Genomic DNA, 23391 nt, shown 5'->3' with positions numbered 1-23391 from the left:
TTTCCTCTCGCTTCTGTGGTGGAACAACATAAATTTAAACAAGGGGCGGCCTTTCCAAGACCCAGTGCCACAATACGTAATAACAACAGATGCTTCCATGACAGGGTGGGGAGCACACCTCGATCAACACAGCATACAAGGACAATGGAACGTACATCAAACAAAACTGCATATCAATCACCTAGAACTTCTAGCAGTTTTTCAAGCACTAAAGGCTTTCCAACCAATAATAGTTCACAAATACATTCTCGTCAAAACAGACAACATGACAACAATGTATTATCTAAACAAGCAGGGGGGGGCGCACTCCACGCAGTTAAGCCTGCTAGCACAAAAAATTTGGCATTGGGCAATTCACAACCAAATTCGCCTAATTGCACAGTTTATACCAGGGATACAAAATCAACTCGCAGACAATCTCTCTCGAGATCACCAACAGGTCCACGAATGGGAAATTCACCCCCAAATTCTGAACACTTATTTCAAACTCTGGGGAACACCTCAGATAGACTTGTTTGCGACAAGGGAGAACGCAAAATGCCAAAACTTCGCATCCAGATACCCACACAAACAATCCCAAGGCAATGCCCTATGGATGAACTGGTCAGGGATATTTGCTTACGCTTTTCCTCCTCTCCCTCTCCTTCCTTACCTGGTAAACAAACTCAGTCAAAGCAAGCTCAAACTCATATTGATAGCACCAACTTGGGCAAGGCAACCCTGGTACACAACGCTACTAGACCTATCAGTGGTACCCTGCATCAAATTGCCCAACAGGCCAGATCTTTTGACACAGCACAACCAAAAGATCAGACACCCAGATCCAGCATCGCTGAATCTAGCAATCTGGCTCCTGAAATCCTAGAATTCGGGCACTTACAACTTACCCAAGAATGTATGGAAGTCATAAAACAAGCAAGAAGGCCATCCACCAGGCACTGCTATGCAAGTAAATGGAAGAGGTTTGTTTGCTACTGCCATATTAATCAAATACAACCATTACACACAACTCCAGAACATGTAGTGGGTTACTTGCTTCACTTACAAAAATCTAACCTAGCTTTCTCTTCCATTAAGATTCACCTTGCAGCAATATCTGCATACCTGCAGACTACCTATTCAACTTCCCTATATAAAATACCAGTCATTAAAGCATTCATGGAGGGCCTTAGGAGAATTATACCACCAAGAACACTACCTGTTCCTTCATGGAACCTAAATGTTGTCCTAACTAGACTTATGGGTCCACCTTTTGAACCCATGCACTCCTGCGACATACAGTTCCTAACCTGGAAGGTGGCATTTCTCATCGCCATTACTTCCCTGAGAAGAGTAAGCGAGATTCAGGCGTTTACTATACAGGAACCTTTTATACAACTACACAAAAATAAAGTCGTCCTAAGGACCAATCCTAAATTTTTGCCAAAGGTTATTTCACCGTTCCATCTAAATCAAACAGTGGAACTTCCAGTGTTCTTTCCACAGCCAGATACCGTAGCTGAAAGGGCACTACATACATTAGATGTCAAAAGAGCATTGATGTATTACATTGACAGAACAAAAAACATCAGAAAGACTAAACAACTCTTTATTGCATTTCAAAAACCTCATGCAGGAAACCCAATTTCAAAACAAGGTATAGCCAGATGGATAGTTAAATGCATCCAAATCTGCTACCTTAAAGCTAAACGACAGCTGCCCATTACACCAAGGGCACACTCCACCAGAAAGAAAGGTGCTACCATGGCCTTTCTAGGAAACATCGCAATGCAAGAAATATGTAAGGCAGCCACATGGTCTACGCCTCACACATTCACCAAGCACTACTGTGTACACGTGTTATCCGCACAACAAGCCACAGTAGGTCAAGCCGTATTAAGGACATTATTTCAGACTACTTCCACTCCTACAGGCTGATCCACCGCTTTTGGGGAAATAACTGCTTACTAGTCTATGCAGAACATGCGTATCTACAGCGACAGATGCCATCGAACTGAAAATGTCACTTACCCAGTGTACATCTGTTCGTGGCATCAGTCGCAGTAGATTCGCATGTGCCCACCCGCCTCCCCGGAAGCCTGTAGCAGTTTGGTAGTTACCTTCAATTATTTATATATGTATCATCTCAACCTTAAATAGGTGCATACTTAGTCACTCCATTGCATGGGCACTATTACTACAATTCAACTCCTACCTCACCCTCTGCGGGGAAAAACAATCGAAGATGGAGTCGACGCCCATGCGCAATGGAGACAAAAGGAGGAGTCACTCGGTCCCGTGACTCGAAAGACTTCTTCGAAGAAAAACAACTTGTAACACTCCGGCCCAACACCAGATGGCGAGCTATTGCAGAACATGAGAATCTACTGCGACTGATGCCACGAACAGATGTACACTGGGTAAGTGACATTTTCATTATTCCACAAAGTGGTTTATTCCGTGGCGCACAAAGGAAACGTTAGTCCTTTTCTGTCTCTTTGGACTCCATGAACAGCAGCGCCTGTTTGCCCTAACGCATGAAAAAAATGTAAACTTGTAAATTATTTAATCTCAGGCTTGACATAATATATTCTTGGGGCCCAAGTTCCTTACTCGTTGTTTTTTTAATTTTTTTTATATATATATATATATCTGTGAGCTTTCGCATTCTTTTCCTTTCCAGTTGGTGCCTGAATGTGTTTCCCAGCAGCACCCTCTTCTGTGAAAAACCTAGTTCTCTGCAAGATTTCATGAAAATACAAACCCTTGTTGCTCATTGTTTTGACACAGCGAAACAAAATAGGGTCTGGTGATTTCTGGTGTCCAGATTGGCCTTTCTCTGATTCTGTATCAGACACTTCTATCTCGTCTGGATTCATTTTTCCTGTTATTGTACCCAACCTGCCCTGTTGCCTTCTTCCCATCTCCTGCTCCACTGCTCCTTCTCAGATGATCGCCTAATAACGGATTGCTCGATATGTTTGTTCACAGGCTGGATCCATGCTGTCCTCACATCTCAGGATTGCATGGCTTTTGGAGGGAACTTTTTGCACAACCTCAACATTGGCATGCAGCTCAGGTGAGTACTCATGTGCTGTTGAAAGGAGTAGAACTGTCTTGTGCTGTTTTTCAGCAGCTAGCGTTTGATGTAGGCGTGGGAATATATGCTGTTTGATTACTTGCTTGGGAGGAGGCATCTGAGAATATTCTGCACCAGTTGAACTTTGTATGGTGGGACTGTTGGGGTTTTCACCTGCGTCTTTTGGGTACTGAGACAGAAGATGGTTTGGGCGGGGTGTCCAGTGTGCCTCCATAAGAGCTGGATACCGTCAGGCTTCTACACATTCCATTCAATAAATGCAACTCCTTTTACAGTCTGCAGTTATCCTGAAAATCTGGCTTGGATCAGGAACCTTGGATTGATGTGGGACACAGGGTTATAGGATTAAAGCGTCAGGTCACACCACTTGTCATATAATCACAGCTGCCTATTGTCGAAGCTAATACTGACACACAACAATTTTCATGATTTGCATTTTTTCGCACAGTATAACTGCCTTGATGAAATATCACTCTTTGCAGCTGGCAACATTTCTGGTAGGTTGTGCAGTGCAAATTACCAATGTGTGTATATGTTTTAGCTATAAGGTTCAAAGCCTGTTCCTCAAACACCCCCTACACTGGTTTCTAGTGAATTTTTGGTGTGAGGTGTAAGGGAAGGATAGGGGCTTAAAGTGGCTGTGATGATCTCCTTTGGTCAGTCAAATACAAGTTGTGGGAAGCTGGACTGGTGTCTGGTGGACACCTGTGGTGTTTGCACCTTATACCAGGTCCAGGCAACCCCTATTAGTGAATGAAGACTGTGTCTAGGAAGCCAGGGATCTCTAGTGGTATCTGTGGTGAGCAGCCAAGACTCATCTAGGAGGAGTGTAAAGCACTTGCAATAACACAGCAGTCACAACAACAACTTATCACGCCCGAAAGGAACCACACAGTGTTGCAAAAATAAAGGTACTTTATTATGGTAGCGCTGAACTAGATTTTATATATATCATGTAGAAACAACAACCATTGGCAAAAATTTGTGAAAAATAGTTGGGGCCCAAATTGGGGGGGGGGGCATAATCCAAAATAGTGGAATGCAAACTGAAGTCACCCACCCAAGGATATGGAGTAGTTAGAGAGGAGCTGGGAGAGCTTGAAAAGAGGAAGATTGCAGGATCACTCAGGTGGAACCCAACTGTGGATTCTGGAAGTAGAGTACCTGGAAAAGGGTGCAGAGTCCTGTCCACACGAGTGTCCAGGAGGGGTATGAGCCACTGCCCAAATATCTGTGGAATTAACTGGGTTGACGAGGGAAGATTAAGATCAGCTGTGGGTTCCAGGTGCAGAGAAGTCCTTTGAGTCATGCAGATGATGTCCCATGTCGGTCGCTGTCGGTCAGTGATCAGGAGGACCACCAACAAGCCTTGGCAAATGCAAGTTGGAGCAAAACAAGAGTTGCATAGAGGACTAGCAAGATCCAGGGGGCTCGACCCTTCGAGGGGAGTCCGGGCTGACCCTCAGCAGTAAGGAGAGACAGCAGAAGCAGTCTCAGCCTCCACCGGCAACCAGCAGGCGCACTACGTTGCAGTAAGGTCCAGTCAGCACACCTGGAGTGTAGTCCCCCGTTGCTGGAGCAGCAGAGGAGAGACTGGATGAAGTACTGGAGCCTGGAGCTATGTGGGCCTGAAGATTCTTGGAGCAGAAATCAACAAACCTTGGTTGCTGCAAGAGTTGCAGTGTACAGGGGTACTGTCCTGCAAGGAGAGGCAAGGGCTTACCATCTCCCAATTTGGACAGCAGATAGAGAGGACCAAGGGGACCACTCAGATCCACCACCTATGTTGGAAATTCTTGCTGGAGTCGGATGGCAGAAGATACCAGCAACTGGTTGTCGTTTCCCTTGTATCCACAGGCACCTAAGGCGATTCCTTCTTGCTTCTTTGGTGCAGCTGAAGTCTTGCCGACCCCAGATGATGCACAGCCGTGGAAATGTTGCAGTTGCTGGAAGGAGCCGGAGAAACAATATTGCAAGGCGAGGTTGTCTCGGGGGTTGCAGGCTTGTGTTGTTTCTGAAGAGTCCAGCAGAGGTTTGGTGGCCAGGAGCAGACGAGCTTGTTGCAGATGACCCCTGGTGGAGTCTTACACACCGAATCTAGAGACCCACCTGCAAGGGAGTCCCTAAATCACCCTACCGGGAGGATTGGTCACTCTGCAGGGTGACCACCTATCAGAGGAGTGTGACTGATGGCAGTCACCTGTCTAGACCAACCACATGTTCCCAGGGTCCTGTGCACACCTTGTTTTCAAGATGGCAGACTCAAGTGGCCACCTGGAGGATCTCTGGGCACCACCTCTGGGGTGGTGATGGACTGGGGAGTGGTCACTCACCTTCCCTTTGTGTTCTTTTGCACCAGAGCAGGGACCGTGGGTCCCCCGGACTAGTGCAAATCGCATTATGCAAGGAGGGCACCAAATGTACCCTTCAAAGCAAGACAGTGGCCTGGGGAGGCTGCCTCTCCCCAGCCATGTAAGACTTGTTTTCAGGTGAGAGGGTGTTGCCTCCCTCTCCTCCAGGAAATCCTTTGCTCTGCCGTCCCCTGGCTGAGCTGGTTCGTCAGTAGGAGGGCAGAGACCTGTCTGAGGGGCTGCAGCAGCGGGGGCTGCCCGCAAACCCTGGAAGACTGGTAGGAGCAATACTGGGGGTGGGAGTCCACTAAGAAGCCCCCAGAGGTGTATCAATTCCCCTGGGTACCTAGGTACCGTAGAACAGGGACTTATAGGGGTACACCAGTATGCCCAATGTGGGGTGGAAAGGGTACCAAAGCAACCAAATTTGGAGGAGAGCACACAATCACTGGAGTCCGGGTTAACAGGATCCAAGTGAAGGCAGTCTAAACACACCGGTAGACAGGAAAAAGTGGGGCTAACCATGCCCAAAAGAGTGACTTTCCTACACCAGTCATTGATGTAGTTTGGTAATGTTGAGTGTGGCAGTAGATGGGTCATTTCACTCCTGATCGATCTGGGGTCACTAAAGCTGAACCGATTACTGACTGAGAGGGTTGATAAACGGTGTAAGATGATGACCCAGTGGTGCCAATTCTCTCAGACATGCCTTTCTCCTATTGGCTGAAGGGGACATCTGGCGGCCTGCTCAGGTTCCTTGACCATCTTTGCCTGCATAATACGAAGGGGCTTTAGACAGGCCATCACCAGACTTGCTTTTCATGGTACAGAATGACGTCAGACGAGCGATGGCTGCATGCACTGGGCCTGGGGGTCGCTGAGAAGTACCCCAGGCTTTCTGGTTGCTTTCCGAGGGTTAGTTTTTCGTGGCCCTGTTTTTTTCTTTTCTTATTAATTTGGGAGTTTATTGTTCCTGTAATTGGTTGTCTCAATAATTCTCGTAGATGTTCACATGGAAAACGTTGCCCCAATCTTATCGCAGACTAATCTCCTTTGTCAATCCTGTAGGTGTTATGAGATGGAGAAAAGGCTGAAAACCCCCGACCTTTTCAAATTCCCATTCTTCGAAGCCATCTGTTGGTTTGTGGGCAAAAACCTCTTGGAAACCTTAAAAGGTAAGATTTGTCCCTTCTATTTCTGTGTTTCTCTCAAACGCTTCCTGTGTTTTCCTGTGTTCAAAAGCTGTGGGCGTACTGACCCCTAGTGGTTGGTTAAAGTGCGGCAATAAATATACATAAGACATGAACCATCCATGTAAAGACCGTTTTCTTCATTATGCTTGCTTTGGTTTACGGAGAGTTTCCTCCACAGATTACTTTTTTTTTTTTTTTTTGCGATTGCCGCTCTGAAAGCTTAAGCCATGGCACGATAGGTCTGGTGGAGTAATTCATCATCTCTCGTCGGTTGACCTTAAGCACAGATTTAGCTTCTTGGCATGATTATCTCCCGCATGTCTCCATCTCCTTCAGCAGTCGAGTCTAGAAGCTGCTAATCTGCCCCCTCCCTCTCGTCTACGCACTCAGCCTCACTTGAATATTTGAACCACCTCTTAGTTAATGCTCTGTTCTGGTTTTCCTCTTGCGTGCCTACAGGGAATGGTAGCAATTGTTTCAGAAGCCTTCCTTTCCCCCCTGATCCAGGGCCTGGTGCGTGCGGCCTGCTGTGAGCACCGGCTCCTGCAGTGCTCCCCCTTCAGTTGTCATTAAAAACACATTAACCGCGGCCCTTGGTTACCCATAAGTCAACTGATACAATCCGATCGTAACAAATGCAGATGGATGTTTTTATCTTTTTATTCTTTTATCAGTTTTATAGCGCACCCCTGCTTCTGGGGGCATTAAGGTGTTTTTACGTTGAACATAATTGGAACTAGAAACGAAATTACATTGCAGCAGACTTGAGTAAAGCAAGAATATGCGCATTCTGAGTGCAGTAGATGTCTGTGAAACGCGGACAGCTGCGGCACGAGGGGGGATGACGCTCTAGTTTGCGCCCTGGAGAGATGTCGTGTGCGTTGTGACCCCGAGGAGAGCGCTACGTCCCACTGTCCAGAGCAGGGCAGCTCTGAGTAGGGCGGTGTCTGGCTGTGGGCGGTTCTGAGCTTCAGTGTTAAGGTCCTGGTGGATACCTTGGGTTGTGTTTGATTTCTCCGATGCAAGGCGTCCCAGGTTGAAACTGATTCTGCAAGGAGCAGGAAGCCAATAGCGCGTCGATGCAGTCAGTTTGAGGTGGTCACATTTTGTTCTCTTCGGTGTGCAGAGGCGGTGTCACGTGTGAGGCTCTCTTCGGTGATACTCCTGCAGTTTGAGGGGCACAAGCTGTAAACTCCAATTGTCAGCGTCTAGTAGTAAGAGAGTAGTGCTTGGACAGCTGTTCATTTCATCGGGGAGAGCGGATGCTTTCCTTGGAATGGTTTGCAGGACACTTGGAAGACGTGTCCGGTACCAGCGGTCGGTGTCCGTGACCTGTACGGATAGTTGGTTTGGATGCATGACTTGGGGGGCCGCTGTCGCCGCCCCCCCATTGCTAGTGACGAGCTCCATTGTTAGAAGGACCAGTTTAGATCGCGGAGCCTGGAGGAAGCGAGCACCACTGGAGCTCTCCCACGTGCGGTGTCTTTATTTTAAGTACAAGTAATGCTCACTAATGAACTTGAGAAGAAACCTCGTCTGTTTCCCCCGCCTCCTCCCTCCCACAAGAGCTTAGTACTTCTCAAAAATGAGTCTAAAAAGTGCCACAGAAAATATGCTGCAGCTCCTGAAGTGTCTGGACTGTCGTGAAGCCCGCGTTAAAAAGCTGCAGATCAGACTGCATTCTTTGTCATGTTATGAATACTACCAACGCATGGTCTGTTCGGTTTACACTTTATTTTCACAATTCAGTTCTTTGATTAATTATGGTATGTTTGGAAAACATACGTTAATTTTGCGTATTCGCATTTTACGGCGTCTCGTTTTGTACCGTTTGCTGCCATTTCTTGCCACTGCCTACAGCAGATGTACGGGTCCTCCAAGCGTGGTTTTTCACTGCTGCTTAAGTGTTTTCGGTGGATAGCGCTCATTGGAAAGTAAGCTCTGCATGTCTGCTGCCAGCCATTGGCCGACTCTGTTGAATGTGAGGCGCTTTCTGAGCACAGGTGATGCCTTCCACCTCCAGCGAGGTAGGAGGGGGCCTGGTTCTCAGTGGTGGATGGTTTGTTCTAGTGGAACAAATTACTGTGCAAAAGCAGTTAGTTTGTTGTGCTTGCAAATGTTTTTGTCGATATTTTTGGAACCCACACACGCCGTGCGTGCATTTCTTTGTCGCGTGCTTGCACCGGGGTTGCTCAACAGTGCCCGGGATCGGGATTCATGTACAACAGGTTCATTATGGCGGGTCTCTTTCCGGTTTCTCGCGCTGATTGCCTTCTCTCGGATTGTTCTGGTCTTGTGGGGTTGGAAGGAGGATGCTCTATTGCTTTTTTTTTAAATTTATTTTTTTAACGACTGCTCCGTGTGGATTTTTCTTACCTCTCGGGATCTCAGTACAGCTATCTGACAATGCCAGTCTCCTTTAGTTATTTTTATTTAATTCTGGTAACTGTCTTCGTTTTTTCCCCACTTTCGCCTTGTGGGACTCTAGTTTATCACAGCTAAAACGCTTCGATAATTAGTTGAAAGAAAGCCAAGTTCAAAGCCTGACTTAAATATTGGTTTATTGGTAGCAGCGTCCTCTCCTGTTTGGGCCCCACATCCCCCCCCCCCCCCCCCCCCGCTGTGGTGCCCATCCACAGCTGTGGCTCCTCGTTATGGCTCCACCACCTCATGGCTCCACCACCTCACTCACCTGCTCAGTATACCGCACCCACCAGAAGCACCCGCATTCCACCATGCTCCATATGAACATTGGGGAGCCACAGGAAAAGAAACTGAGGCTCTGAAGGCCTCCGAGTCCCACAGCACTAGCTATCAGTTACCAGCGCTGTGTACAATACAGCGCTCCCTGAACGGTGGCTGCGGAGCCCCCCGAGCCCCACAGCACTAGCTGTCAGTTACCCCCCAGTGTACGCTATTCTGCACTCCCTGAACTGTGGCTGCAGGGGCTCTAGCGTCCCACAGCACTAGCTATCAGTTACCAGCGCTGTGTACAATACAGCACGCCCTGAACGGTGGCTGCGGTGGCCCCAGAGTCCCACAGCACTAGCTGTCAGTTACCCCCCAGTGTGCGCTATTCTGCACTCCCTGAACTGTGGCCCGGAGCCCCTTGAGTGCTACACCATAAGCGGTCAGCTTCCCAGCGCTGTACACTACAGTCCCTGAACTGTGGCTGCGGTGGCCCTAGAGTCCCGCAGCATTAACCTTGTTAGCCAGCGCTAGTACTATACTTCGCTCTCTGAAGTGTGGCGGTGGAGGCCCTACAGTCCCAGCTTTACCTATCACTGTGTACAATAAATCACTCTCTGAACTGAGCCCCACAGCATTAACTCTGCTAGCCAGCACCATGTCACGTCTCTGCCCTCTCGCTCCAGCCGGTTACCAGGGCGGTGTACAATATAGCGCTCCCTGAACTGAGGCTGCGGAGGCCCTACAGTCCCACAGCCCCAGCTTTCAGTTACCCATCACTGTGTACAATACACCACTCTCTGAACTGAGCCCCTATGGCCCCACAGCATCAACTATGCAAGCCAGCACCATGTACACGTCTCTGCCCTCTCGCTCTAGCCGTCTCATGGCTACTACCGGTCCACTTGCTTTTATCTGCCTCTTACAGGATATCAATGGCTCCATTTCACCTCTGATCATGTCGAACTGTGTTTCATCCTCGCCCTCGTGCCTTGGGGTTCTGCATTCCTTAAGCCAGAGTGCAGCACCCTTGGGCCGCAAACTCGTTAAACGATTCCGCTGTCAAAACACGCAAAGAGGGAGTGAAGACTGAGTGACCAGCTTAGGGGCGGCAGTGGCATGGTTGGGCAGTGCCTCGACGCTTTTGCTGCTTTGTGCAGTTCCATTTTAGTGCCTGAAATGCCTAAAAAGAGAGGAATTGCTTAGATGTGACATTCAAACTTTTGAAGGTTGGGAAGACGTTTCCCATGGTGGCTAATTCAGCCGCAGTTGTCTTAGTTTTGGGAAATGTTTCTGAAAGATTTGTATTGAAATGCTGCTCAGAGTATATTGTCAAGCTTTCATCACGACCATACTTCAGGCGTCCAGGACATTTGTTAATGTGTCCCCAGTTTCGAATGGAAATCCGCCCCCTTTACAACCCCATCTTTCATCTCCGATTGTTACATTATTTGTGCCTTTTATGGGAGAGCGCTCCCCCTAACTCTTAGGATTCTAGTAATTTATAGATTTAGATTGAAAAGTAAATTTTCCACACAAACACATTTGTTTGTCACAGTACAGTTTTGTTTTGGGAATTAGGAAGCGGGCCCACCAGAGTGCTGGCCTAGGGGTTTCACCAACGACGAGGCCTGGCTCGGCAGATAGGAGTTCTGTTGTCGCGCCCGCCCGTGTGTGGGTGATAGGTGTACGAAAGAAGCATTGTTACATCCCACATCTCTCTATTTGTAACGGAACGCATGAACATGTTTGAGTGTAATGTATGCCCCTGCTCGCTTCCCTGCGGGGATTCAATAGGTGTGTAAGGGGTGTTAACGCGTCCGTCTATGTCAATTTATACACATCAGGACTCGTTTTAGGTCGATGAACCTTTTGACCCAGTGGTGAGTCTCCGTAGGACGAGATTACCAAACATCAATTATGTTTCACAATAACCATTAATGAACCTTCGGCGCATTTATTAATTCTCAGACTCAAATAATCACACCTTGAAGAAAGATTTTGTGAATTTATTCCCTATTGATTACAATCTAATATTAAACGAATTAGTCTCAAACCCAAGAGACATAAAAGCATAATCACAGAGTGGCAATTATAATAAACTTTCAAGAATGCGATAATCAAGATCATAGGATAGATATAACAGCAGAGATTAAACCACGGTGCATGATAAACATCAGAATATCAGTTCAGCATAGCTTCATGTCAGTCACGTCAGTTTCTTCAGTCAATTGAATACCTCTCCTAACCTCAAATTAGCATTAGCATGTTGGGCTTCATGCAAAACAATTTAGAACATCAATTTGGAAAACATCTAACTAAATAATTAATTAAATATACAGCAGTTGGTACCTAGAAAGAAAAGGCATAGCAATTCTGTTAGCAATAATATTTACCCTCCTCAAGTTTTGTCAGCATACAGGATCAGTCTTCGTCTTCAGGACATCAGTTGGTTCACCGTCAATCTAACTAAAGAGAATCATGGATCACTTTCCTCATATGGAGGACAGTGTAATAGGGCAGTCTATGGATTGTAATACTTTGTCTAAGTCTCAAATCACCAAATAGAGTGACAGAGTTTCTGGATGCAATCGATGTCATCCCTTCCTAACTGAACTTCGTCCTCTGTGTCATGAGTTTTTATCCCCTTTTCTTAACCCATTCCCCCACAATTCTATTGGTTAATAACTACACCCCATCATTGGTAACCAATCAAATTATTCATTAAGTAATGCATTTGTCATTCTAAGATATTTTCTCATCTTCCAATTGGTCTTTATAATCAGCATTTTCGTAGGTGGTACGTCCGGGGTTACTTCACCATCTTGGCACACGTCTCGGGTCAGGAGTTCTTCTCTCCTCGTCTCATTGTCCTTGAAAGTGTCCATTACTGTTTCGAAGCACATATCTCTATACTAAAAGCTAGTAGAATGCGGATGGGAAGTTTTGTTAATGTTGCATTTCAATATAGAAGAGAACAATAGCTGGGTCATAGTTCTTTTGCGAGTCCGCATGGAGAAAAGCAGGAAAAATAGATTTTAAATGAGTTACACAGCTAGTTCGCGACTTATGCTAACTTAAGGCACACGATTCTAATGAATGCAGTTCAGCTTATAATACTACATATAACTGAAGATAATTATTATTTTAGCATTAACATTCATACATGAGCAAAACTTATACCTTTATTTAATATATTCTAAGACTGTTTTAGTCAAATGTAAGCATTACACGTCTATAATATATAATATTAAAACTACGCTCTCTCAGTCCCTCCTCTGATGACGCACGTCATCACACAATTCTCCATTTTCAGTTTTTCACCTTGCGCATTATGCGCATTTCAACATCTTGCCCTTTATGTGAACTTTCCCATATTTCATTGAACATTTTCTCTTTCACTTTCTTCATTCTGTTTGGCTCTTTTTGATAAATTTCTTCTAATTTTGTCGTTGATTTTACATGCTCCCCATAATCCTAATAGACAAATTAAAACCATTAGTATGCCCATCATAATTTTTGCAAGAACACCATTCCAAATATTTGTAAACCAGTGTTCGATGGCATATGTTGCTGCAGATACACATGTTGAGCACAGTCCGCTGCCTGGTGTTGGGCTCGGAGTATTACAAGTTGTTTTTCTTCGAAGAAGTCTTTTTTGGTCACGGGACCAAAGGACTCCTCCCTCTTCGGCTCCATTGCGCATGGGCGTCGACTCCATCTTAGATTGTTTTTTTCCGCTGTCGGGTTCGGACGTGTTCCTTTTCGCTCCGTGTTTCGGTTCGGAAAGTTAGTCAGAATCTCGGAAGAAAGCGTCGGTATTGTTCCGTTCGGTATCGGGATAGTTAGGTACATCGACACCGATCATCGGAAGACTTTGGGGTAGCTTCGATTCCCCCATCGGGGCCTGGTCGGCCCGACCGCGTGTGACGCCGAAGCCGATGGAACGGACCCCGTTCCGTTTCTGCCAAAAATGTCACAGTAAGTATCCTTGTACAGATCAGCACTTGGTCTGTAACTTGTGCTTGTCCCCCGAGCACAAGGAGGATACCTGTGAGGCCTGTCGAGCCTTCCGGTCCAGAAAAACACTCCGGGACCGAAGAGCCAGGCGTCTACAAATGGCGTCCACGCCGACAAAACAACGTTTCGACGACGAAGAGGAAACATTCTCGGTTCCGGACTCAGAATCCGGAGACTCCGACGTCGAACAACAACAACAAACAGTGAGTAAGACGTCGAAAATAAAGACCATCGAAAAAACAAAAGCCCAGGGGACGCCACTGCCAACAGGCCATGGCTCGACCCATAAAACCGGCGACCCGTCGAAGGCGCCGAAAAAGGGCACGCCCATAGTGAAGACACCCGACTCCGGTCGAGGGACCGCCATGGAGCAACCTCGGAGCCGAGATAGCGGCTCCGAGAAGCAAAAACAAGATGCCGGCACCGAAAAACATCGGCACCGAGACACACTGCCGAAAGCCACAAAAATTCAGTCGGTACCGAAGCCGAAAAAAGATTCTCTCTCGGCGCCGAAAAGTTCCACACCTCCTTCCTACACAGAGGAACAAGGAATAAGTGGCCAGATGCACAGATTTGGACAAGAGCTCCAAAGTGTAGAATCAGACTACACACAAAAGAGACTGTACATCCAACAAGACACAGGGAAGATATCAACCCTTCCCCCAATAATGAGAAAAAGAAGGATCGGATTTCTCAAGGATGACGCACAACCACAAGCCAAAGTGGTTAAAAAAGTCACGCCTCCGCCCTCTCCACCACAACAGGCATCGCCGGCACAAACTCCGCCACAAATGCACTCACCAGCGCAAACTACTATAAGTCAAGATAATCAGGATCAAGACGCTTGGGACTTATACGACACCCCAGTGCCGGACAATGATCCCGATTCATACCCCACAAAGCCGTCACCGCCAGAGGACAGTACCTCATACTCGCAACTGGTGGCTAGGACAGCAGAATTCCACAATGTCCAACTGCATTCCGATCCTATAGAGGATGATTTTTTATTTAACACCCTCTCGGCTACACATAGCCAATATCAATGTCTCCCAATGCTACCAGGGATGTTACGGCACGCAAAACAAATTTTTGAAGAGCCCGTAAAATCAAGAGCCATCACCCCCAGGGTGGATAAGAAATATAAACCACCACCCACAGACCCAGTGTTTATTACTTCGCAGTTACCACCTGACTCCGTAGTAGTAGGGGCAGCTCGCAAAAGAGCAAATTCCCATACATCTGGCGACGCCCCACCTCCGGACAAAGAAAGCCGAAAATTTGATGCGGCAGGAAAAAGAGTCGCATCACAGGCAGCCAACCAATGGCGCATCGCAAATTCTCAAGCGCTGCTAGCCCGATATGACCGCGCACACTGGGATGAGATGCAACTTCTCATAGACCATCTTCCCCAGGAATACCAAAAAAGGGCGCAGCAAATAGTTGAAGAGGGACAAACGATCTCGAACAATCAAATCCGCTCTTCAATGGACGCAGCCGATACTGCAGCAAGAACAGTCAACACTGCTGTCACCATAAGGAGACACGCATGGCTCCGCACTTCAGGGTTCAAACCTGAAATCCAGCAGGCTGTCCTTAATATGCCCTTCAACGAAAAACAACTTTTTGGCCTTGAAGTGGACACAGCCATTGAAAAACTTAAAAAGGACACAGACACGGCCAAAGCCATGGGCGCACTCTACTCCCCGCAGAGCAGAGGCTCTTTTAGAAAAACTCCATTTAGAGGGGGGTTTCGTGGCCAACCCACAGACACCACCAGCCAACAAACAAGAACCACACCCTATCAGGGTTCATTCCAAAGGGGAGGTTTCAGGGGATATAGAGGGGGTCAATTCCCAAGGAGTAGGGGAAAATTCCAAACTCCAAAAACACCTCCACCTAAACAGTGACTTTCAAGTCACACAACCCCTTCACTCAACACCAGTGGGGGGAAGACTAAGCCAATTCTACCAATCTTGGCAGCAGATTACAACAGACAATTGGGTACTAGCAATAATCCAACATGGCTATTGCATAGAATTCCACAAATTCCCACCAAACATCCCTCCAAAAACACGCAAAATGTCACTACAACATTTAGAACTTTTAGGACTAGAAGTTCAAGCACTACTGCAAAAGGATGCAATAGAATTCGTACCAGTACAACAAAAAAACACAGGAGTTTACTCCCTGTACTTTCTAATTCCAAAAAAAGACAAAACATTAAGACCAATATTAGATCTCAGGACACTAAATACCTACATCATATCGGACCACTTTCACATGGTCACACTAAAAGACATCATTCCACTGCTCAAACAGCAAGATTACATGACCACATTAGACCTAAAAGATGCGTACTTTCATATACCGATACATCCTTCTCACAGAAAGTACCTAAGGTTCGTATTCAAAGGAATACATTACCAATTCAAGGTGTTGCCATTCGGAATAAATACTGCACCAAGAGTATTCACAAAATGTCTAGCAGTAGTAGCAGCACATATCAGGAGACAACAAATACATGTGTTTCCTTACCTAGACGATTGGCTAATCAAGACCAACACAGTAAGAAAGTGCACAAACAACACCACATATGTCATACAAACCCTTCACAAACTGGGTTTCTCCATCAACTATACAAAGTCACACCTCGAACCGTGTCAGACACAACAATATCTAGGGGCAACCATCAACACATCAAAAGGAATTGCCACTCCAAGTCCACAAAGAGTTCAAGCATTCCACAAGGTAATAAGTGCTATGTTTCCAAACCAAAAGATACAAGCAAAATTTGTGCTAAAACTTCTAGGCATGATGTCATCATGCATAGCCATTGTCCCAAACGCAAGACTACACATGCGACCCTTACAACAGTGCCTAGCATCACAATGGTCACAAGCACAGGGTCAACTTCTAGATCTGGTGTTGGTAGACCGCCAAACATACCTCTCGCTTCTATGGTGGAATAGCAACAATTTAAACAAAGGGCGGACATTTCAGGACCCAGTGCCTCAATACGTTATAACAGATGCTTCCATGACAGGGTGGGGAGCACACCTCAATCACCACAGCATTCAAGGACAATGGGACGTACACCAAACAAAATTTCATATAAATTACCTAGAACTGTTAGAAGTATTTCTAGCGTTAAAAGCCTTTCAACCCATAATAACACACAATTACATTCTTGTCAAAACAGACAACATGACAACAATGTATTATTTAAACAAACAAGGAGGAACACACTCCACACAATTGTGTCTCCTAACACAAAAAATATGGCAGTGGGCGATTCACAACCACATTCGCCTAATAGCACAATTTATTCCAGGGATCCAAAACCAACTAGCAGACAACCTTTCGCGAGATCACCAACAAGTCCACGAATGGGAAATTCACCCCCAAGTTCTGAACAATTACTTTCAAATTTGGGGAACACCCCAGATAGATTTGTTCGCAACAAAAGAAAACGCAAAATGCCAAAACTTCGCATCCAGGTACCCACACCGCGAATCACAAGGCAATGCTCTATGGATGAGTTGGTCAGGGATATTTGCATACGCTTTTCCCCCTCTCCCTCTCCTTCCATATCTAGTAAACAAATTGAGTCAAAACCAACTCAAACTCATACTGATAGCACCCACATGGGCAAGACAACCTTGGTATACAACTCTACTAGACCTTTCACTAGTACCGCATGTCAAACTACCCAACAGACCAGATCTGTCAACACAACACAAACAACAGATCAGGCATCCAAACCCAGCATCATTGAATCTAGCAATTTGGCTCCTGAAATCCTAGAATTCGGACACTTAGACCTCACACAAGAATGTATGGAGGTCATAAAACAAGCTAGAAAAGCTTCCACTAGACACTTCTATGCATCTAAGTGGAAAAGATGTGTTTGCTACTGCCATACCAATCAAATCCAACCATTGCATGCCTCTACAAAGGACATAGTGGGATACTTACTACATTTGCAAAAAGCAACCCTCGCTTTTTCATCTATAAAAATACACCTCGCAGCAATATCTGCTTACCTACAAACTACTCATTCATCGTCTCTATTTAGAATACCAGTTATTAAAGCATTCATGGAAGGGCTAAAAAGAATTATACCACCAAGAACACCACCAGTTCCTTCATGGAACCTTAACATCGTATTAACAAGACTCATGGGTCCACCTTTTGAACCCATGCATTCCTGTGAAATGCAATATTTAACGTGGAAAGTCGCATTTCTCATTGCAATCACATCCCTCAGAAGAGTAAGTGAAATACAGGCATTTACCATACAAGAACCATTTATTCAAATACACAAAAATAAAATAGTTCTAAGAACAAATCCAAAATTTCTACCAAAAGTAATCTCACCATTCCATTTAAATCAAACAGTAGAATTACCAGTGTTCTTCCCACAGCCAGATTCCGTGGCTGAAAGGGCACTACATACATTAGACATCAAAAGAGCACTAATGTACTACATTGACAGAACAAAGCTAATCGGGAAAACAAAACAACTGTTCATAGCTTTTCAAAAACCACACATAGGAAATCCAATCTCTAAACAAGGCATTGCTAGATGGATAGTCAGATGTATTCAAACATGCTATCTTAAAGCCAAGAGAGAATTGCCTATTACACCAAAGGCACACTCAACCAGAAAGAAAGGTGCTACAATGGCCTTTCTAGGAAACATTCCTATGAGCGAAATATGTAAGGCTGCAACCTGGTCTACGCCTCATACATTTACTAAACACTACTGTGTAGATGTACTAAATGCACAACAAGCTACAGTGGGCCAAGCTGTACTAAGAACATTATTCCAAACTACTTCAACTCCTACAGGCTAAACCACCGCTTTTAGGGGAGGTAACTGCTTTATAGTCTATGCTCAACATGTGTATCTGCAGCAACATATGCCATCGAACTGAAAATGTCACTTACCCAGTGTACATCTGTTCGTGGCATTAGTCGCTGCAGATTCACATGTGCCCTCCCGCCTCCCCGGGAAGCCTGTAGCCGTTTAGAAGTAAATCTTAAATCTTAAACATTTGTACATTTGTAAATAATTATTATAAACTTTTTATGTACATACGTATTCACTCCATTGCATGGGCACTATTTATAGCAAACAACTCCAGCCTCACCCTCTGCGGGGAAAACAATCTAAGATGGAGTCGACGCCCATGCGCAATGGAGCCGAAGAGGGAGGAGTCCTTCGGTCCCGTGACCAAAAAAGACTTCTTCGAAGAAAAACAACTTGTAATACTCCGAGCCCAACACCAGGCAGCGGACTGTGCTCAACATGTGAATCTGCAGCGACTAATGCCACGAACAGATGTACACTGGGTAAGTGACATTTTCATTCCTACCCGGGCAATTCCTTTTCCAAATTTTTCCCAAACTCCAGGTTCTTTCAGTTCCTTCAAATCTGTACTATCTCTAGTCAGGTTAGTAAGCATGCTTCTAATTTTCTTACTATTGTCAGGTATGTAGGAACAACAATGACGCTCATTAAGCATTTTGCACACACCTCCATTTTTGGCTAAAAGAATGTCTAAAGCAAGCCGATTTTGAAGTCATAGCTCTTTCTGCAGCAAGTTCAGTATCCATTAATAATATTGCCCCTGTAAAGTTTGTCAGCATGTTATCCACAATAGTGGACAACCTTTGAATTTTCATAGAATTTAGGATAACCCCAACTGATGGGATTATTGCTCCAAATATGTCACCAATGACAGCAGCCACTGATTCTCGTTTTTGTCTTGAATGTTGTATTTCAGAAGATTTATGTATTTGTTTTAAGTCATCAATCTGGTATATTTTTGGGAAAACTATTCCCAAATAACATGTCCCATACCATCCCTTTGGGAGACGATAATATGCATTTAACCCACAGATGTAATATATTCCAGGAATCGCTGGGTCTTGTCCATTTAACATGAAGGTCCATTTACTCAAACAAAAACACATGCCTGCATTCACTCGTACCCACAAATAAATTGTCACTATCAGATTTTGGTCTGTATATACATAGCCTACCTACGTGTAATGCATCTAAAGCTAACTTGCCTTGTGTTTTAATAGCAGTGAAAGCGTAATCGTTTGCATAAGTATGTTTTTCTAAGCCCTTTTCTAGTTTCTCCTTTAATGCTTTGCGTCTATCATCTGTGTGATCTAAAAAGCTTTTCTCTACAGGAGACAGTAAGCATGTTAAATTGTTACAGTGTGCATAAGCAGTTCCAAATGTTAGTGTTGGCTCAAAGAATCCTCTTACTAATCTTATGTCATGCTCCTTAGCTAACTTATTCAGAAATTCAATAACGGGCACAAAAGAAAATACAACATCCAAATTCGAATAAAAGTATTGTACATGCTCTTGATTATAGAATCTTGTTAGTAACAAACTACAACTAATCCCATAAGTAAGAGGGAGACTATGATAAGTGACCCCCTCCTGCACAGATGAAGGAATTTTAGTATACACATAGCAATCTTTCGCATCCATAGTTTCCACATATTCATTTAATAAGCGATAGAAGACATTAGTAGAAAGTTCCCCTTTTGTATTAGTTCCCTTATGTAGATATTTAGTATCTTGTTCGAATTTCTCACACGGTGATAATTTATTAGTTGCAGTGGTAGTTTCAGGTTTTGAAGTTGCATTAATAGTTTCTCTCTCTCTCTCTCCATGGCATTCCCACAATCACTCCCACAATCATTATCGCGCATACAACACCTATTATAAATCCTAACCAACCACACACTTTACTTCCCTTGTTACTATAAACCATGTTTGTATAGAATCAGAATAGTAGATTAACAATCAACACAAGATGGCAAACTCTCTAAGCGTATTTACAGCGTCTTTTCTCACTCCAGGACCCTTTTTGTCAATTCAGGTTAGCAGCTTGTCGTAATCAGGTTTCTTAATGTCAAATCCAGGTTCGATTGTCTCTTTTCCGGTAGGTTTATAAAGTCTCTTTCCTTTTTATATAATTTCCACAAAGTTTTCTTGATATTTTCCTTCAAGTACCGTAGTATTGGCCTGGCACTTCTCGATCAAAGCAGAATACTAAGAATTCTTGTTGCCATTCAGATGTTGTAGCATATGCCCATTCAGGACCTGAGTATTTTCGATTTGCTATTCTCTTTCTTTTCAATCTCCGTTCACCTTGCTGTTCCCCTTCACTCAGATCATCCACCTGTGAAGTATCACTTTCTTCTATTATTGATTCGTTCGTTAATTCTCTTATTCTAAAGGGCGACCTTTCTGGCCATGTATCACCTTTGTGAGTCTTGTGTCGGTGATCTCCTTCAGGACTCTGAACAACACCCTCCTCTTGTGATATGGTGTTTTCTCTCAGCAGACTTGGAATTCGATCAGAATAGCTTGATTTGTTCTGATCTGTATTTGTCGCTACTCCTTCTCGCTCTCCTTCTGGTTCAATACTGTATTCAGGTTCTGAATTATATTCGTCTGCTTCTGGGAGAACCTCTCCTTGTCTTTGTTCTCCTTCTGCCTCCACTGAGATTGGCACTCCGTCACCTCTCTCGATCTCTCTGATAATGTGAGGGACGTGGCTGTTCTCAGCGGGCTCTCCTGTAGTCTCAGATCTTTCTTGACTGATTTCCGACTCTGAGACTTCTTCTCTTGAAGTTGCTGTACCGGAATTTTCAAGTTCCTCTTCAACAGGACACGTTACCCTTTTTGTGTGACTGGCATGTATCCAGTTGGGAACCTCGGCACATTTCACAGCAGTAGTGGTTGTCAATACCACTTGATATGGCCCTTTCCAACGCGGCTCAAGACACGACTTTCTTACGTGTTTCTTGACAACCACCCAATCTCCAGCTTGCAGTGAGTGACCTGGTTCGCCGATTGGTGGTAACGTGTTAGCTTCTACCTGGTGAGAGAAAGAGCGTATCATGTCAGCTAAATTCTTGCAGTAATCCAACACCATATCATCTGTAATATTCACTAGTGCATTGGCAGGTACTGCTGGTAACCTCATTGCTCTACCCATGAGGATTTCATGGGGTGACAATCCTGTTTTCTTATCTGGTGTGTTTCTCATGGACATCAGTACTAGCGGTAATGCATCTGGCCACTTCATGTTCGTTGCTGCACACATTTTTGCTATTCTTGATTTTAAGGTACCATTCATCTGTTCAACTAGTCCTGATGCTTCAGGGCGATAGCTACAGTGTAACTTCTGCACGATGTTAAGTGCTGCACACAGAAGCTTGATCACCTCATTGTCGAAGTGTCTTCCCCTATCTGATTCTATAGAAACCGGGAACCCGAATCGCGGTATTAATTCCCTCAGTAATAATTTTGCAACTGTGAGACTGTCATTTCTACGTGTAGGGTATGCCTCAATCCAATGACTGAAAACACACACAATCACCAACACGTACTTCAATCCTCCACAAACAGGCATTTCAATTAAATCCATTTGGATTCTATTAAATGGACCTCCAGCTCTTCCAATGTGGCTCAAATTTACCACTGTTCCTTTTCCAGCATTCATCTGTTGACAGATGATGCACCTGTGACAAATGATTTCTGCAGCATGTCTGAATTTTGGATTAAACCAGTCAACCTTAAAAGATCTGATCATGGCGTCTCTCCCCAAATGTGCTTGCCCATGATATAACCGAGCAAACTGTGACAGTAGGCTATTAGGTAAGACTAATTTCCCATAGTCTGAGACCCATATATCATCTGCTCTTTGTGTACATTGCATTCTCTGCCAGGAGCGTTTTTCTTCCTTGTTAGCACGGTTCTGTAGTGTTTTCAATTCATCTAGAGTATCAACCACTTGCAAAGCTAAATTCAGAGTTGTCATTTTCAGGCTGAGGTAACAATTCCCATTGCTCTTTGAATGAGATACAATTTAATGCACAAAATCTTGCTTCCTGATCTGCGTAATCATTTCCCATTGACACAAAGTCTTGTGATCTGGTGTGAGCACTGCACTTTACCACGGCAATTTCAAGAGGTAACTGAATCGCATGTAACAAATCTCTTATCTGTTCTCCATTTTTCACAGGTGATCCGGAAGAGGTCATGAAACCCCTTTGTGACCAGATCTGACCAAAATCATGTACAATTCCAAATCCATACCTATTATCCGTATAAATTGTGACTTTCAAATTTACAGCAGCATGGCAGGCCTTTGTAAGGGCTATTAATTCTGCCACTTGTGCTGAAAATACTTTTTCAAGCCATGAGGCTTCAACTATGCCAGCCATTGTACATACTGCATAGCCAGCTCTCAATGTCCCAGTTGAATCTCTTAAACAGGACCCATCTACGAACATAATGCAATCGTTTTCTTTTAATTGAGTGTCCCGTATATCTGGGCGAGGTTTGGTACAGAGGTCAGTTACCTCAAGACAATCATGCTCAAATTCTTCCCCTTCTTTGACTTCTGTATTTTCATTGGGAAGCAGAGTTGCCGGGTTCAGTACTGTGCATCTTTTTAATGTGACATGTGGTGGCCCCAAAATAATCGTCTCATATTTGGCAAGTCGTGCATTTGTCATGTGCTGTGTTTTCGTTCTTGTCAACAGGATTTCAACAGAATGTGGAACCAAAACCGTTAAGGGATATCCCATGACTATGCCCTCACATTGGGAAAGGCTTTGACCAACTGCTGCAACTGCTCGCAAACAACCCGGTAGGGCTGCTGCGACAGGGTCCAAAGTAGCTGAAAAATATGCTACAGGGCGATTTGCATCTCCGTGGACCTGTGTTAAAACAGACAAAGAACAAGCATCACGTTCATGACAAAACAACAGAAAAAGTTTTTCATAATCGGGCATCCCTAGCACTGGGGCCCTGCACATGCACTCCTTCAGCTCTACAAATGACTCAAGTTCTTCTTTTGTCAAAGTGATCGTATATGGTTCCTCTCTGACATCTTTCCCTGTCAATTTTATCAAGGGTTTTGCAATGATTGAAAAATTGGGTATCCATTGGCGGCAATAACCCACCATTCCCAAAAACATCATGACATCTCTTTTTGTTGTCGGGGGATTCATTTGT

General features: G+C 44.7%; 1 protein-coding gene across 2 annotated transcripts in view; it reads left to right on the top strand.

Annotated features, from left to right (window-relative positions):
• Positions 1-23391, top strand: part of KDM7A (lysine demethylase 7A) — a 354974-nt gene that overhangs the window by 135578 nt on the left and 196005 nt on the right. For both annotated transcript variants that reach the window (XM_069227885.1, XM_069227884.1), the window contains exons 8-9: positions 2971-3058; positions 6499-6605. In XM_069227885.1, coding sequence (XP_069083986.1) covers positions 2971-3058; positions 6499-6605 — 195 coding nt within the window. The remainder of the gene's footprint in view (positions 1-2970; positions 3059-6498; positions 6606-23391) is intronic.

The sequence above is a fragment of the Pleurodeles waltl genome, chromosome 4_1, assembly GCF_031143425.1.
Source record: "Pleurodeles waltl isolate 20211129_DDA chromosome 4_1, aPleWal1.hap1.20221129, whole genome shotgun sequence".
Taxonomy (NCBI): domain Eukaryota; kingdom Metazoa; phylum Chordata; class Amphibia; order Caudata; family Salamandridae; genus Pleurodeles; species Pleurodeles waltl.
This window is presented reverse-complemented; position numbering and strand designations above follow the sequence as displayed.